The 16,821-nt window shown below is 41.7% G+C and overlaps 1 protein-coding gene across 2 annotated transcripts in view; it reads right to left on the bottom strand.

Annotated features, from left to right (window-relative positions):
* Positions 1–16,821, bottom strand: part of LOC122790747 (ER degradation-enhancing alpha-mannosidase-like protein 3) — a 765,530-nt gene that overhangs the window by 355,466 nt on the left and 393,243 nt on the right. For both annotated transcript variants that reach the window (XM_044058342.1, XM_044058343.1), the window contains exons 7-10: positions 2,714–2,848; positions 2,023–2,128; positions 1,746–1,843; positions 647–772 (exon numbers count right to left, since the gene is read on the bottom strand). In XM_044058342.1, coding sequence (XP_043914277.1) covers positions 647–772; positions 1,746–1,843; positions 2,023–2,128; positions 2,714–2,848 — 465 coding nt within the window. The remainder of the gene's footprint in view (positions 1–646; positions 773–1,745; positions 1,844–2,022; positions 2,129–2,713; positions 2,849–16,821) is intronic.

The raw sequence follows: 16,821 nt of genomic DNA, 5'->3' as shown, positions 1-16,821 counted from the left end.
TTAGGATACAATGCAAACCCTTCAAGTTTCCGGTTTTCCAGTATCTTGCCCAAGTACTTCAAGACTTCTTTACATTCTTGCTCTTGAACAAAGAATACTGCACAGTGTGTCTTGGGAAGCTGGGTAAACCCTAGTTTTCTAACAAACTACAACCGTCAGAACATCCACAGTGTTGTTATAAGTACTGGGGTTTGTAATGGCCATCTCACCCCTGCCACAGTCTGACTCAGGTACCCTCTTAAATTTCTGCCAGACATGTTACTCACTGCATTCTAGAAGCTTCTGGGGGTAACTCTGCTGCCTTAATTGCTCTTAATGGATCAAATATAACTTTTACTAAACTTCCTTTTCAAGCTTCTGTGGGTCAGAAAAAGACATTAATAAGTCTAGGGCACGGTGTTCTTTCACACTTCATGTTTTGCTCATTTCACATTCACATTACTCTCTATTTACCTTCTGCTACAGGGTATCACCCTGGTGACTTATCAGTTAGGTAGTAGAAAATATTTCAACACATGATATTAAAACAATTAATAAAAGCATGAAAATACTAAGTCCTCTCAGAGCAAAACTGCACACCTTTTAACACAATATAATACACCTATCCATTTCTTCTGCCAAAGTACTACAAATTAGTCATGATTACCTGCAGTCCAGGGAAGAAAGCTAACAGTGAATCCATCCACCCTCGAACATTAACAGTCGGCTTGTGCATGTGAACACTCATTAGCAACGGAGGCTGGCTGACATATTTCATGATAGCAGCATAATGCTGGAGAACACAAACAGTAAACAAAAATAAAAAAATACAGACCTAAAATCTTGATGAATGACAAAATATTCAGCTATACGTATAGTCTGTTCTGTGGTGACATCACAACATGAAAAACAGAATGCATCCATGTAAATAGAGGGACTGAAACAACTGTGCAACCCAAAATGACAGAGGTCTGAAAAATCAGCACAAGGACACTGACCAGCACTGAAAAAGTCTTAACTAAAAAATGCTTGCCTGTTTTACAGTAGGAAGCTATTACAATCTCACAAGACTGTGTTCATGAATTAAGTGGCAACATGAGTTTCAACAAGTACAGTTTCATCTTATCTCACTAGTGTAACGTCCAAATAAGTCTATTTTTACCACAAACTCAGTTTTCTATCATTTTAATCCCATACTTATACTGTTCATTTCTGTAAAACATTTATACAGTGAGAGATTTTCCCCACACCATGAGTCAATCCAAGAATCTTTGTTAAATGTCAACATATAATAAGAAAAAGCACATTACTCTCTTCACTCTAGATATAATCGCTCTATATCACAAATAAATAAATCAGCAAGTCCAGATATACATAAGGCTCTCAATCATTACTTTCTTTAAATGCAGCCAAGAAATATTAAAAGATCCCAAGCTGTTGAATAAGGCATGCATAATTATGAGACAGAGAATCTCAGTTAATGTAAAAAACAGACCTTCTGTCTAAGCAACTTAGTATTTTTAAAAGAATATAAAAAGAATCAAAACTATGTAAATATGAGCAAAAAGTAACATTTGCAAACAGAAGGCAATTTCATTTAGCACACTTTCCCTTTTTGCAACATCATGTCATGTCAAAAATGTTAAATGAGTTGATCTAGTACTCTAGCCTAAATCTCACATTAAATGGGCCCCAGGGTTAGCAAACATCCTTTAAATTACTATACTTTCTAAAATAATCCATTCAACACAACTACCATCACTTACAGTATTGAACCTTTGCAGGTAAATGCTGTCTCCCAGAAGGACATATGCTTTCAGCAGGTACTCATAATATGAATCTATTCCAGCTCCAACACCGCTGTCTACAAAATACAAGAATACAGAATCCATTAGTAATAATCACAAGAGTCTAAAAAGGACGCACTGCATTATCCAAAATCTAGCCTGCCAGCTATACAGCAGACATCTGAAATAGTAAAACTTGTTCACTTTATACAAATGTATAATAAGTCAATAAACTGAATTTGCTGTTTTTACTTACCCCTTCTAATCCAGTCACCACTGTGGATGTTTATTACTGTCCCTACCAGGTCACTCCCTTTCTGCCGTTTATCCCACAGAACATCCAGTGCCCGACGAGCGTGATCCTATAGGATGATGAGAAGAAATTATACAAACAGTGAACAAAGGCAACACACAAACACAAAACAATGATGTAGTATCTGAAGTGCTGAAGATGAGACTGTTGGTAGTGGCCAATGCACCCTATTTCAAGTCCTTTAACGTAGATGGTGAAATGGAAAGGGAGCACTGAAGGAAAGCATGCATGAATACAAATGCTGGCCTTATTACATGCGTGCACCCTGGGTAGTATGATAAATCCTGAGGGGGGAAAAAAACTCTACTCTGCCTCACTAATAATGGGCTAGCTAGTCACTGACTCTTATGCTGTAAATGGCAGCTCCCTTAAGGAAACGCAACAAATGCCATTTCACCTAGAAAGGCAGCACTTGCCTAGCAATGTGTTAATGCCATGAAACTGAGAGTGTCACAGGGAATGCCAAATGGTGAGCCCTGCTGTTGCAGAGGAAAACATTGGTATAGATAAGATATAGTTAACATATTTCATGTTTCCTCTGTGTACTTGCACCAGCTTTCTATTTTCAAAGGAGGCCCTTGAAACTAAAGAGATTACGTAAATGTTCAAGCTTCAAATAAAATCTGTCAAATACCTCAAAGACTGAATCGCCTGTCAGTCGACTGAGAGCAGCAAATTCCAATATCATAGTCCCAGCACAAGCTGTACAAGTGTCTGATTCTGTTCCTGTTCGAGAATATGGGTTGTGGACGCCGTATCTCAAGTTCACCTGATGACGCACATAAAAAGAAAATAACAGAGCAAGTAGATATTCTCATGTCAATATTAGAGAAAACTGCTTACCTAAGTGATAAATGCTCAGAGGAATATAAAGGAAAATGAATTACAACACTGCAAGCCCAAATGTGAACTCAGAATCCACTTTACAGGACTACACACACAAGTATAAACGGCTGAAAATTTCACAATAAAAAGTTACATAACAGAGACCACAAGTGACATCATTCATTCTGAATCACTGTAATAATATGCAGCACATATCCTAAAGGAGCTATCATACCAAATGTTCTCTCTAATCCTTACTTACGCCTTCATAAGCATAGAGATAAACTGGAAAAGTGCCTTCTAGCAAAAGGAGTTATGAAGGAATACTCAACATAAATATTTGAGGAGAACTTCTAAAGTGAGGTCAACCTGGTAAAGAATCCTTCTTCTAAGCTCACCAATCAGTGCAAGAATCATAGCCTTCACTATCATTGGCCCTTTGGCCCACACCAACATCCAGTGCACTTGGACTAAGGCACACAGTTACTACCACTATTCCCAACATATTTTCTTATGTCAGTAGCTTTAACCATCAGGAGGTATGTGTGCCCCCAATAATCTCACTTGTCCCCTGTCCTACCAGAAGTAGCATCATGCATCACCTTATGGGATCCTCCTTTCTGGGGCAAATTAGCTTTTCAGTGATACCGCTTATTCCTACAGCAGTGGGAGGCTGGAGCAGAATGTCAGGCCAATCATCTTAAAAAATAAGTTGTGTACTTACCATAATGTTCCATCCGTGTTGTCCATTCTTCATCAGCTCTTGAGTTTGGATCTGATACTCGGATCTGGCTCGGCCACTTCTACCAGTTCGTGGATCACTGAAACTCTTGAGCTCCTCCCTTTCCCATAATGCCCTAGTCTCCTAACATACTTTAGATACTGTTTACTACCCCTTACATCTTTAGAGCATTGCAGAAGAATAAAATAAAATCTGGGACTCAAACAAATGAACAATGGTTCCGCCAGCATTTTCGATCCTTCCAAAAGACAATAATGAGGGGGGTTGGTGGGAGGGAAGCTCAGGAAGAATGAAAATGGATAACAAAGACGGACGTTATGGCGAGTATATATCTTTACCTGATGTTGTCACATTTCATCCATTCTTCAGCTCTTGGGACAGAGTCCCTAGCTACCTAAACCCCAGGAGTACTGTAAGGAAGGATATTCCTGAGTACCACTGAGCCAAAAGCTGCTCCTTCCCAGAGACCAGATTGAATATGTAATGAGCAATAAAGGTAATTAGCCTATTTTGCGGCTACACAATCATTATTCAGTGAAGGTCTAGACAAAAAGGCTGAACAAGTCACCATAGATCTGGTGGAATGTGCCTTTGGTGGTTTAGGTGAAGGCATGCCCAATTTATTATAAACAAAGGTAATACAATCAGTTAACCATTTGGCTAAAGTCTCTTCAGAAACTGGTTTGGCTAATTCTGAATCCGAAAAAGAAACAAACAATTGTTCCAATTTCCTAAAATTTTTGGATCTATGTAAATAAAACCATAACCTTCTGCGAAGATCCATCAGATATAATATATACTCTCCTTTATTTGAGAAATTTGGAAAGAAGACTGGAAGGGTGACAGTTTGAGTAATACTATACTCTGACACAACCTTAGGAAGAAAGGAAGGATTGATTGCTTGATGAGAATACTCTATTCTTATGAAAGGTGAAATAAGGAGGTTTAGAAGACAAGGCCTGTAATTCTGATACTCATCTGGCATAGGTAGTAGCTACTAAAAAGACAGTTTTCAAGGTTAGGAATTTTAGCTCACTTTTAGCTGAAAGTTCAGATAAAGATTGGGTTAAAGTTTGTAAGACAATGTTAAAATCCCAAGCAGGAGTAGGATCTTTAATTGGAGATCAAAGTAGAAAAGTTCCTCTTAGAAAGGCTCTGGAAATTTTGAGGACGCCAGAGATGAGTTATCTGCTCCTATGAAAATTGGAAATGGCAGCCACCTGTACCTTTACAGTAGAAGAGTTAGTTCTGTTCTTGAAAATTGAGGCTAAACATTTCAGAACTTTAAGAATAGGAGCTGAAAATGTATCTAAATTGATTTATTACAATCAAATGACAACTCTTTTTCCATTTGCTTTTGTAAAGTTTCCTAGTGGTAGCTTTGTGGGATGATAAAAGAATGTGACAGGCAGGGAAGGAAAGCATTGGCAGTCTGGAAATCAAAGGAACTGGAGAAACCATGCAGTCAACTTTAGGCCTGGAATGTCTGGATGAATCATGTCTTTTGGGTGAGACAGTAGGTCTGGAGTTGGATACAGAGTCCATGAAGGGCGAAGGAGATGAGGTTAAAGAAAGGGAAAACAAATTTAATGAGGCCAATATCGGGCAATGCAATTACTGTGCTCTTCAACTGATATGCTTTCTGAAGAAATTTGGTAATTGGGGGAGAGGCATTAAAGAGACTGGAAGGCCAGTCGTGAAGTAGAGCATCTTTTGGTGACTCCCCACTGCGGTGGGGGGATAAGGGCAGAGAACCTGCTGCACTTGTTATTGATTGGAGATGCAAAGAGGTTGCAGCACGGTTGGCCCCATCAATGGAATATATTTTCCTCCACATTCATGTTGAGACACCATTCGTGAGGCATCAGGAATAGACCTGCTCAACTTGTCAGCAATCACATTGGTTTTCCCCAGGATGCATGCTCCTGTCAGAAACTGATTGGATGAGATTGCCCATTGCCACACTCTCATAGCTTCTTGACACAGGGGGTAAGATTTGGTTCTTCCTTGTTTGCTGATGTACTGGACTACTGACATATTGTCCATCTGAATCGCAACAGTCCTAGAAGGAAAGTGTGTCTTGAATAGCCTGCAATACCAGGAGGATAGTTTCATTTCCAGAACGTATATGCATTTTGGTCTCTTCGGGGGACCATGTGCCTTGTACTGTCTTTCCCAAGAAATACCCCTCCCCCACCAGATCTGGGAAGCATCCGTTGTTAACAGGCTGGGGGAAAACAAAGGGACAACCTTCTATTATCTGATTGGAGTAAATCCACTACAGGAAGCAATTCTTGCAAGTCCATATTACCTTGACCTGGCTGGATGGTGGCTGGTGGAAAATGGACCACTGAGCGAATACGGTCCACTGAAGGATTCTCATGTGGTGGCTTTTTAGTGGTACCAAAATGATTGCAGCAGACACTGACCCCAAAGTTTGAAGGATCAGTCAAGCTGAAACAGAAGAACTTTGAGTAATCTTTTTGACTTGGAATCGAATGGTTTGAATCCCTCATATAGGGAGAGAGGCTATCATAGACTCTGTATTGAACATGGCTCCCAAGAACTCCAATGCTTGAGTTTAGTCAAGATGAGTTTTCTTGTGATTGACAGTAATTCCCAGATGACAGCATAACTGGAGTACATAATCTTGTGATTTGATGATATGATGCCTGGTTTGAATGGTTATGAGCCAGTCTAAATATGGGAACATCTAGAATCCCAGCAGTCTCAAGTGAGCTGCTATTACTGTCATATACTTGGTGAACACCCTGGGAGGTTGTGATGAGACCAAAGGGCAGTGCTCTGAATTGGTAATGACTGGCTCCCAGCCGGAAGTGTAGATATCTCCTGGATTGCCTTTTCATTCTGATATGATAGCATGCATCCTGAAGATCTACTGAGCACATCCAGTCATCTTTATGCAGAAATGGCAGAATGGACTGAACCATGACCATCTGGAACTTGGTGTACTGAACTGATTTGTTCAGATTGTTTGAAATTGAAGGACATGTTTTCTAAGAGAGGGTACCCTAATAATCTAATAGATGAACTGATGGGGGAAGTTCTGGATAAGGGGTGTAATGGGTAGTTTATACCGATCTTAAATCCTACTTCTAATCAGAATATAACCAGATCTACTGTTACAGATACTACCATTGCCAGTTCTGTGCAGTGCTCAACAGCTATAAGTGGAGTGGATTTGAATACCCCGACACAACAGAAATTCCATTCCAGTTTTACCACTACATTTTCAAATGATGCATTTCATATTAAGAACATCTTGCAAAAGAAAAAACTGGAAGTTATTAAGTGGTGGACAGGGATCTTAGGGAGGTTGTGGGGGATATACAGAACATTTTGGACAGAAGAGGCTCTAACTTAAAAAACCTCTTTGAGCATCAGCACCTTCCGTTTACTGGGGAATATATGTATAAATGTGGTAGGTGTACATTTTACCCCTATATCTTTGAATGAAATACATTTACAATCAAGAATATGAAGGTGAAGGTGAAGATATCCCGTAAATGCTGTTGTAACAGTGAGAAATTAGTTTATTGTGATTTATGTTCTAGCTGTTTATGTTTTTATGTGGGGAAAACAGAACGTAAACTAAAAACAGGATTGGGGAACATCTGAGAAATATTCGAGATTGTTGTGAAGTGAATGCACTAGCAAAGGATGTCAACATTAAATCCAGGACACATGTTTAAATGTACTGTTTAGAAGTTGTATCTATATCAGAAAGAGGTGGTGCACGGCCCTATTTTTTGGAAGAATTGGAATTAATATGGCAAATGCGCCTGAATTCCATATACTGGCCAGGTTGCTAAAGCATAAACATGCTTCCCCAATCTGTCCAGCAGTAGACTCCCTGTTAGGGGTGTGGACAGAGGAACTTTGCTCTGCTAGTTCCTTCTTTGTGGCCACCGCTATGACCAGTGCATCAACCAGTACTCCCTTGGTCTAAAAGATTCTGTCCTTAGGTGGTACTAGGATCCTATCTGGTCTCTTGGGGATAGATTCAATGGTATCAGGCTCCTTCCCCACCCATCGAGAGAACAAATCAATGAGCTCATCGGTGGGTGGAATCACCCGGGAGGTAGACGAGCCAGCGCCAAAAGCCTCCAGGAATACAGACTCCTCTTGGGGAGGGTTGTTGTGAGACCAACCTATCCCTTACCTTTAGGAGTTCCAGAATGTCTCCAAATGAGACGTTTTCAGGTGGTGATCTTGGGGACCTTTCCCCCTCATCAAAATTGGTATCTTCTGTGACATACTCTTGTGGAGAGTCCATGTACCTCCTTTTTCACTTTTTCTCCCTAAGAACATCTTCAGTGGGATGCTCAGGAGAATTGTCAAAAAAAATTAGTATACACTGCTGGGTACTTTGGTGACTAACTTGGGGTGGATGTCCCAGTGGCACAGTTGGTTGAGGTTCAAGAAGCAGAGACAAATGGGCTGGGATAATCGGAGCGAAACAAGGAAAAGTCCAAACTCTAAGAATGCAGAATGCTCTTTCAACTACTTCAAATACAGAATGTCTCAGACTGAATGAGACAGATGGCTCCAAGAAGACATGCTTACAGAACACATGCCCCTTCTACTCTGAAGGCAGACTGCTTCAGAGGGAGTCTAAGCCGAGCTAACACCAAAGCTCCGAGAGGAATAGATGGCTCTCCAACAGTTTCGGAGTCGACTACAACACCTCAGAATTAGCACTGACACTATGGCTCCGAGAGTCATCTGGCTCCAAAGTGCTTCCTGTCGGTCCGCTCAGAGATGCCACCAGAGTCAAAGATGCTGGTATCTTCAGATTTGATGTGAACGACTCTGGAATCTTCAAATTTAATGGCTCTGAAACCAGTGGTTGGATCACGGAAGGAGGCAAGGGGGGTGCTAACAAGGGTCTCCGGACCCGATGGGGTCAGAGCTAGAAGGACCCCATTTGAATCTGTGATGACAGGAACATCCTCATCATCCTGTCCAAATCTGCTTCAGTCAGACTTTTGGAAGAACGTGTCGAAAATGCTGTCGACAAAGGTCTTGAAAGGTGATGCCTTGCAGACTGCTCTAAAAATGTGGAGCAAGCCTAGAAGAAACTGGATCTGAGGAGATTTTTCTGTTCTAGTCTTTGGATCCAAAGGGGTCGGATCAGAAGTCTTTAGTAATTTTGAAGGAGGTTCAGAACCTAGACAGAGAAAGTGGTTGTGTCTGGGAACCGTTCCTAGAGTCCTTTTTATCAGGTTTCTTGGGGGTTTGAGTCCCAGATGATGCTGACTGAGATGTACAAGGGAGCAAATCTCTAAGTATTAATTTTTTTCCTGTCTACAAGTGCCCTAGGGTTAAAGTCCTTATATATATCTCAATAGGCATCAAGATGCATTGGACCTAAACAATACAAGCATTTGGAATGCATGTCAGACAAAGGTATGTTGCGGCCACAGGCTGTACATTTCTTGAAACCGGAAGGTTTTTCAAACATTAGTCTATAGTGAGGACACCCGCAGTGGTGGTGCTGCGGTAGTGTTGTCGCCTCACAGTAAGACGTTGTCCGGTTCGATTCTCAGCTAGAGCGTCTTCTGCGTGATGATATACGTGAATGGGCGCACCTTCGTTGAAGGTTGTGCGTCAGGGCTGGTAACACAGCACGTAAAAATCAACTACCAATCATTAGCGGACCGGAGTTCCGCTGTGGCGACCCCTAACCGGGAAAAGCCGAAAGACACAAGACACAAAGTCTATAGTAAGGACAAACTATATGAAAAGACAAACACTTTTTTTTTAAAAAAAATTTAGAAAGGGAAAGGAATACCAACAATGGTAAAAAATTAAATGTATTAATTCCAAAAGTGTCATAATCAGCAAAGCAGGCAACAAAACCAGTAGAAAGAATTAATTAATTTATTAAAATAGAGCACAAAATAGTTAAGCGCTTTCGTTTATCCCTAGACTTCATCATAACTAACAACTATTACAAATATCCTGTTTAAATAAAACTTCAGTATTATGCTAATTCCAATTAGGTTAACACAATTAAATTAAACAAATTGAATAATACTGGTTAATAAACCTAATTCCACGAGTACATGTGTATAGCACTTACAAAATTTGCATTGTTACTTAGAACCAATTCAAAAATAATTTTTTTTCAAAGTTTCACAAAAGATGAAACCAAATTCAAAGTTATTAAAACATGCAGAAACATCTTAAGAAAACACATACATACAAAATATCCCAAAAATCAATACAACTGTATTCTTTCGAAACCAATCTGGATTATAAAAAGTGCAAAATTCATACTACAAACATCAATCTTAAAACAATACTAATAAAGCTTTTTACAGTTTGGCAGCTCTTAGTCTGAGAACAGGCTGTAAGGAAACAAACTCATTGAGACCAGGCTTAACTGTAGCATCTAGTCTCAGTTGCCAAAGAAGTTCCTTGTATTCAAGTCTGTTCTCCCAAACACCCCCTCTGGGGTCCCTTCAGAACTATTTCTAAAATACCAAATAAAAATTAAATCTACTAAGCATACGCTAAGGAGAAATACCAGCAATGGTAATTAAAATTACACAAGTTAAGAAATAATTTACTGGAAAAAGGGAGGAAACACTATAAAGTTATAAGAACGACAGAGATAAAGAATTATAAAGATATAACAAAGATATAATAAGTTTTAACTCCCAAAAAATCCCTAAACTTGAGAGTGAAACAGTAACCATGTCCATACGTCAAGGTAGTAAATGAGATCTGAAGTATGTTAGGAGACTAAGCATTATGGGAAAAGGAGACGCTCAAGAGTTTCACTGATCCACGAGCTGGTAGAAGCAGCTGAGTCATATCCAAGGACTGGATCCAAACCCAAGATTTGAGGAAAGTATAGTTGTGTACACTTACCATAAATGTAGATGTTCGAATGTATTCAATGTTGCAGTCATCACATTTGGGTTATCTGCCTGCAGGTAGCCCTCAGCCGGCCTGAATACCAGAGTCTTTGGATTTCTGCATCGGATGCTGTCTCTTCTTCCATGACGTCTGGTCATCAGTGGTATAAAACATGCAGCCGACGCCATTACATCCGTTTTTCTTGCCCCAGATGTCAGGTGCCCCCATAATGGGAAGCCATTATATGTTAGGGTACACCTCCATCAAAAAGCAAATGCATCATAAAAAATAAATATACCAAACAAGAAGGAAAGGTACAACCAAGAGAAGTTAGGGGGCTGGAGGGAGGGTAACCAGGACTACAACAGTGAATACACTCAAACATCTATATTTATGGTAAGTGTACACAACTGTACTATGTTCTTCATGTTTCACTGTTGCAGTCATCACATTTGGGTTGATTCCCAAAGCTAAGGAAGGGAAGAGGAAGTTAAAGAGCATTAGAGCCAGCTATTAAGCCCTGCAAGACTGCAATGGCAAAATCAGCTCTGGATTTAGAAAAAATAGGCATGTAGTAATACTTGGTGAAGGTATGTACAGAGCTCCAGGTAGCAGCTTCTAGGATGTCCCTGGAAGGGACTCCTCTGAGAAAGGCCACAGAGGTAGATGCAGCCCTGGTGGAATGTGATCTTATCCCCTGTGGGGTAGGTTTTCCATGGTGCTTGTAGCAGAAATGAATGCAATGGGCTAACCATTTGGAAATGGTTTGCTTTGAAATGGCCTTCCCCCTGCCCTTGCAGCAAAGCCAACTAGCACTGTTCAGATTTTCTGAGAGGTTTAGTCCTGTCCAAATAAAATCTAAGTTGTCTGTGCACGTCCAGAGAGTGCAGTATTCATTCCCCTTTGTTTTGTGGATTAGGGAAAAAAGTAGGCAAATTAATGGACTGATTTAGGGTCACACTAGACACCACCTTGGGCATAAAGGAAGGATTGGTCCTGAGGGAAACCCTGTCCACATGGAAGATAATGAAGGGTTCCCACTGCCATGAGGGCTTGTAATTCAGAAACTATTCTTGCTGAAGTGATGGCTAGAAGGAAGGCTGTTTTCCAAGAAAGGAATTTCAACTCTGCTGTTGCAGCTGGCTCAAAGGGGGGAAGAATGAGCTTTTCCAATATAAAATTAAGGTCCCAGGCTGGAGTGGGAGCTCTCCTGGGGGGGTCTTTAATTTTTGGCCCCTCTAAGGAATTGTTTTAGCATGGGGTGAGAGAAGAAGGTGGCTCAGTATTATAATGTGCTGAAATGGCAGAGGCATGAATTTTAATTGACGACAAGGATAGGCCCTTGTGGAGCATTTCTGTTAAGTACTGAAGAATATGAGGTAAGCTGGGCACCATTGTGCCCATCCCCTGAGTCTGGCTCCAAGAACAGTATCTTTTCCACTTTTCAGCATAGGATTTTCTAGTCCTAGACCTCCTTGCCTCCAGAATGACATCCAGCATCTGATTACTGAGGGATGCTATAGGAGAGCTCAAGGAATTAGCCAGGCTACAAGGTTCAGGGTTTGAAGCTGAGGGTGCAGAATCTGACCCGCCTGCTGGGACAGCAGGGAAGGGGTCTGAGGCAGGTGCCATGGTTGCAGCAGTGTCATACTGTGCAAGAGGGGGTACCAGTAATGGCGTGGCCAGTCTGGTGCAATTAGTATTGTCCTTGGTTTGTCCTGTTTGATCTTTAGTAGAACCTTTGGGAGGAGAGGCAGAGGGGGAAAGGCATAAACCGAGTGGCTTTCCCAGGTAAAGGACATTGCATCCACTTTCCAAGCTTGACTGTGGGGAGTTCTTGTGCAGAATTTGTCCAATTGGTAGTTCTGAGGGGAGGCAAACAGGTCTACCTCTGGAGTCCCCCATATGTTCCTCAAGAGGTTGAATATTTTTGGTTCTAGTTTCCATTCATGTGGGTCCATGAGATTTCTGCTTAAGTCGTCTGCCAGTGAATTTAGCTTGCCCAGCAGGAACTGAGCTTGTAGGTGTACTTGGTAGCTCAAGGCCGTGTTCCACAGAACCATGGCTAGTCTGCAGAGAGGGTACGAGTGGGGTCCCCCCTGCTTGTTTATGTACCACATAACTGTGGTGTTGTCTGTCTTTACTAATAGTTATCCTGGAAGAAAACTGTCTTTGAGGGCTGTCAGGGCATTCTGTACAGCTAACATTTCTTTTTGACTGATATGCAGGTACATCTGTCTCGGGTTCCATTTGCCCTGAATGCACTGCCCTGCCATGTGAGCCCCCCATGCATAGTTTGATGTGTCTGTTGTTAGGGTTTGGGCGGCAGGGGGTAGAGTGAAAGGGAGCCCCTTGTTGTGGTAGCAGCCCTCTGCCAACCAAAGGAACTCTGTCTTTATACAAGGAATGATACAAATCATTGATTCCAGGTCCTGAGAATGTTGACACCATTGGCTTTTTAGATACCATTGGAGTTTCCTTATATGCAGTCTTGCATATGGAGTTAGTAGAATGCAAGAGGGCATGAACCCCAGGGCTTGCAGTATTTTCCTTGCAGATAGCTGGGATTTTGTGGCCAATAGTTTGAAGTAGGTTGTCAAATAAACTTGTTTCTCTGGAGTGAGGAATGCCATCTGGGAAGTTGAGTTCTAGCTTGCTCCCTGGAATACAATCTGTTGGCAGGGTACTAGGTGAGATTTCTTTTCGTTTAGGGTGTACCCCAGTGAGGATGGAAGTTTCTTTACGAATGCCAGGTGTTGTAATAGCAAGTCCTGGCTTTCTGCCTGAATCAGACAATTGTCCAAGTATGGGTAAATTTGAATATTCTTCTGACTGCACAATGCAATGGCTGGAGCTAGACACTTTGTGAATACCCTGGGCACAGTATATAAGCCAAAGGGAAGTGCAGAGAACTGATAGTGCATAGCTCTGCCCTGAAGCATAGGTATTTCCTGCAAGATTCCCTTATTGGGATGTGCAGGTAAGCTTCCTTTAAGTCTAAGGTTGCCAGCCAGGCATCCTTGGCTTGCATAGGAAGAAGCTGTTAAAGAGTTAGTATTTTGAATTTTGAAATTACCACAAAGGTGTTGGGAATAGGGGGATCCAGGACACGACGCCAGGAGTTGTCTTTTCTGGGTACCAGAAAAAGTCTTGAATAAAATCCTTGTCCCCTTTGTTCTGCTGGGACAGGTTGAATAGCGCTGATACTGAGAAGAGAAAGAACCTGCTATTGGACCTCCGCCCATTGATTTAGGGGTAGGTCTGGCCAATCATTTGGGGTTGGTAGTGTGTGGAAATGGAATCTGTATCCTTGGGAAACTATGTTCAAAACCCATTTGTCCTGGGTAATGAGTTCCCAGTTTTTTGCATGCAGGGCGAGCTTTCCTCCTAAGAGAGCAGGTAGTTGAGCAGGGCATGGAAGGGTTAAGGTTAAGTCATTGTGCCATTTTACAGTAGGGGGGTGGCTTACTACTCCCTGCTTTGGAAGTGGGAGCCCCTCAATGCTTAGGTCCGTGCGTAGCCTGAGACTGCAGCCTAGGCGGTCTGCTGTTCCTGGGTTTGGACTGAGAAGGCCTAGAAGGGACTGGAAAGGACCAGTTCTTTCAAGGCCAATGCCTACTGAATCTGGGAGGCTATACTTGTAGGAAATCTTTAACAGTTTGCATAGATTTAGCTTTTTCCTCCATCCTTTTGAGGACTTCTTCTGCTTTGTTGCCAAAAAGACGGTCTTAGTTTAAGGGAGCATCCAGTAATTTAGCTTTAGCAAGTTTTGTTCCTTAATCTAAGCGTGCCTTCTAAGTACAGACCCAGTGACAGCAGCCCTGCATGATGCTTCTAAAGCGTCAAAACCACATTGCAAAGTATGTTTACCAACTTGTTCTGCAGAAATGCATTAAATCTTGTAATTCTTTGTGTTCAGCACAGTCAGGAATCAACATCATTTTCTGTTTAAGTAGTCCCATAACATGCTGCTGATACTTTAACATATGAAACTGGCAATTTAACGCCCTAATGGCCGAAGTCGCAGAAGTGTATACCTTCTTACCCCATCTGACTAAGTCTCTAGAATCTCTATCAGAAGGGGTAGGATTATTGGCAGCAGTGGCCTTAATGTCTTTAGGTCGTTGGGAAATGGTCTCTGGATCCACAGAAGGATTCTTGAAGAGGAACTTGTGAGAGTCAGGTACTCTGTAGTACCCATCAGGTTTTCTGGGATCTGGAGGTAAAGTGTCTGGGGTAAGGCTAGATTCCAAGAAAGCATCATCTACAATGTCCAGAACAGGAGGGATAGCTAAAGGCCTGTGTTGAGCCAGGAGTAATAACTCCCTAAGTCTCTTTTTGGACTCAGAGTAATCCTGGCTCTCCCAGTGGAAATGCTCCCTAAGAGTATGCTAGGTTTCACCGAAAGAAAGATCTTCTGGAGGGGAGGCAGAGGGAATAGAATCCTCTGCATCAGAATCCTCATAAGTAGATAAGGGCAAATCCTGGTAATCAGAAAGAGCAGAAACATCAGATTCCTGAAAAGAATCAGAAAGAAATTCAGTTCTAGGTCTCTTAGAGGGAGAAGGCTGGCTTCCCCTAATTAAGGTAATAAGGTCTTCAGCCATTCTAAGCATTTGTTTTTGAGGCCTATGGGCCTGAGCATGCAGTTTTGTCATTGGCTTTCTAGGCATAGTGCGAGTTTTTGGCCTGAGGGATTCAGAACTTCTGGATGGAAATGATGGCGTTGGTTTAATATGAATGTCTGTAGGCCTGAATAAACCCTCAGAAGCTGGTGCCTGCACAGCTGCTCCGGACCCATCCAAAGTAGAGATATCCGTAAGTTCCATAGTCAAAAAAACATCTCACGACATACCGGACTTCGAATGGGTCTCAGTAGAGGCCCGCTAATATGAAGTACCAGTGGACTGGTGACTAGCTTAACGGAAGTGTCATCAGCAGTTTTGGACCTATGCTGTCTGTCTCTGTCTTTATCCTTACGTTTTTTTTTTTCGGAAGATCGGTAGTCGGATGGCTTAACGAAGCCATTTTGGAGTACTAAGATAGAGTACGAAAAAACAGCCTGACGACAAATAGTTTGGAGGTTGAACAAGGCACAAAACCGACAGCGAGGGAAGTCGTGGTCTGGGCCTAAACAGGGAATGGAGTACGAATGAAAATCTCTAGGAGGTATTTGCTTTCCACAGGTAAGACAATCGTTAACTTTTACTGACATCAGCTGGAGCAAGAAAAAGGATCCCCAATGGGGTATTTATCTTTTTTGAAGACTTCGGGTCTGAAACTCGAAAACGAAAATTTCAGGAGTCGGCCGACCGGCACTTGTGAACTGCTTCTGCTTCGGGCACCACACGGCAAGAAAGAATGGTGTAATGGCATCGGCTGCATGTTTTATACCCCTGACAACCTGACATCATAGAAGAAGAGACAGCATCCGATGCAGAAATCCAAAGACTCTGATATTCAGGCCGGCTGAGGGCTACCTGCAGGCAGATAACCCAAAGGTGATGACTGCAACAGTGAAACACGAAGAACATCAAAAATAGTGACATGTCATTACTGTCAAATGAAAAACCATCTCCACAATTTATAACTCAAGCCACTAAATGTGTCAGAACTTAAGACAAACAACTTAAACAAAATTAATTCCTTAAAAGAATCCTTATGGGATACCACTGGTCACTCAGGACACAATCCGAGAACCTTTTTTCAATGCAACCTTCACACTGCTCTAGTGTATGGCAATTTATAATCTAATTACACATTTTTTACCACTGTACTTACATATGTCAGCAGCGGTGGTGGTGCTGCGGTAGCGTTGTCGCCTCATAGCAAGACATTGTCCCATTCGATTCTCAGCTAGCGCGTCTTCTGTGTGGAGGCATACGTGAATGGGATGTGCCTTCGTTGAAGGTTGTGCGTCAGGGCTGGTAACCCGGTACGTAAAAATCCACTACCAATCATTAGCGGACCTGAGTTCCGCTGTGGCGAGCCCTAACCAGGAAAAGCCGAAAGACTTACATATGCCAGCAGCTGTGATATCGTACAAATATAGTGTTAAATGTTTGGCCATATCAAATTATAAAACATATCTGAATTACAGGAAAAATATATACATATTTTTGTGTGTTTGTGTATATGTGTATATATATTACACCCATCCATTCATCCAGATTACCTTTGAATAGTGCAAGAGAAGTACTTTGCTTTATGTGCAGAGGAAAATGATTCCAAATAAGTGGTATTCTCTGTGATACATATCTATTCCCCCCAACATGTTTGATTTATGT

This window comes from Protopterus annectens, chromosome 16.part0 (genome assembly GCF_019279795.1).
Source record: "Protopterus annectens isolate FY-2018-M chromosome 16.part0, PAN1.0, whole genome shotgun sequence".
NCBI classification, from domain to species: Eukaryota; Metazoa; Chordata; order Ceratodontiformes; family Protopteridae; genus Protopterus; species Protopterus annectens.
This window is presented reverse-complemented; position numbering and strand designations above follow the sequence as displayed.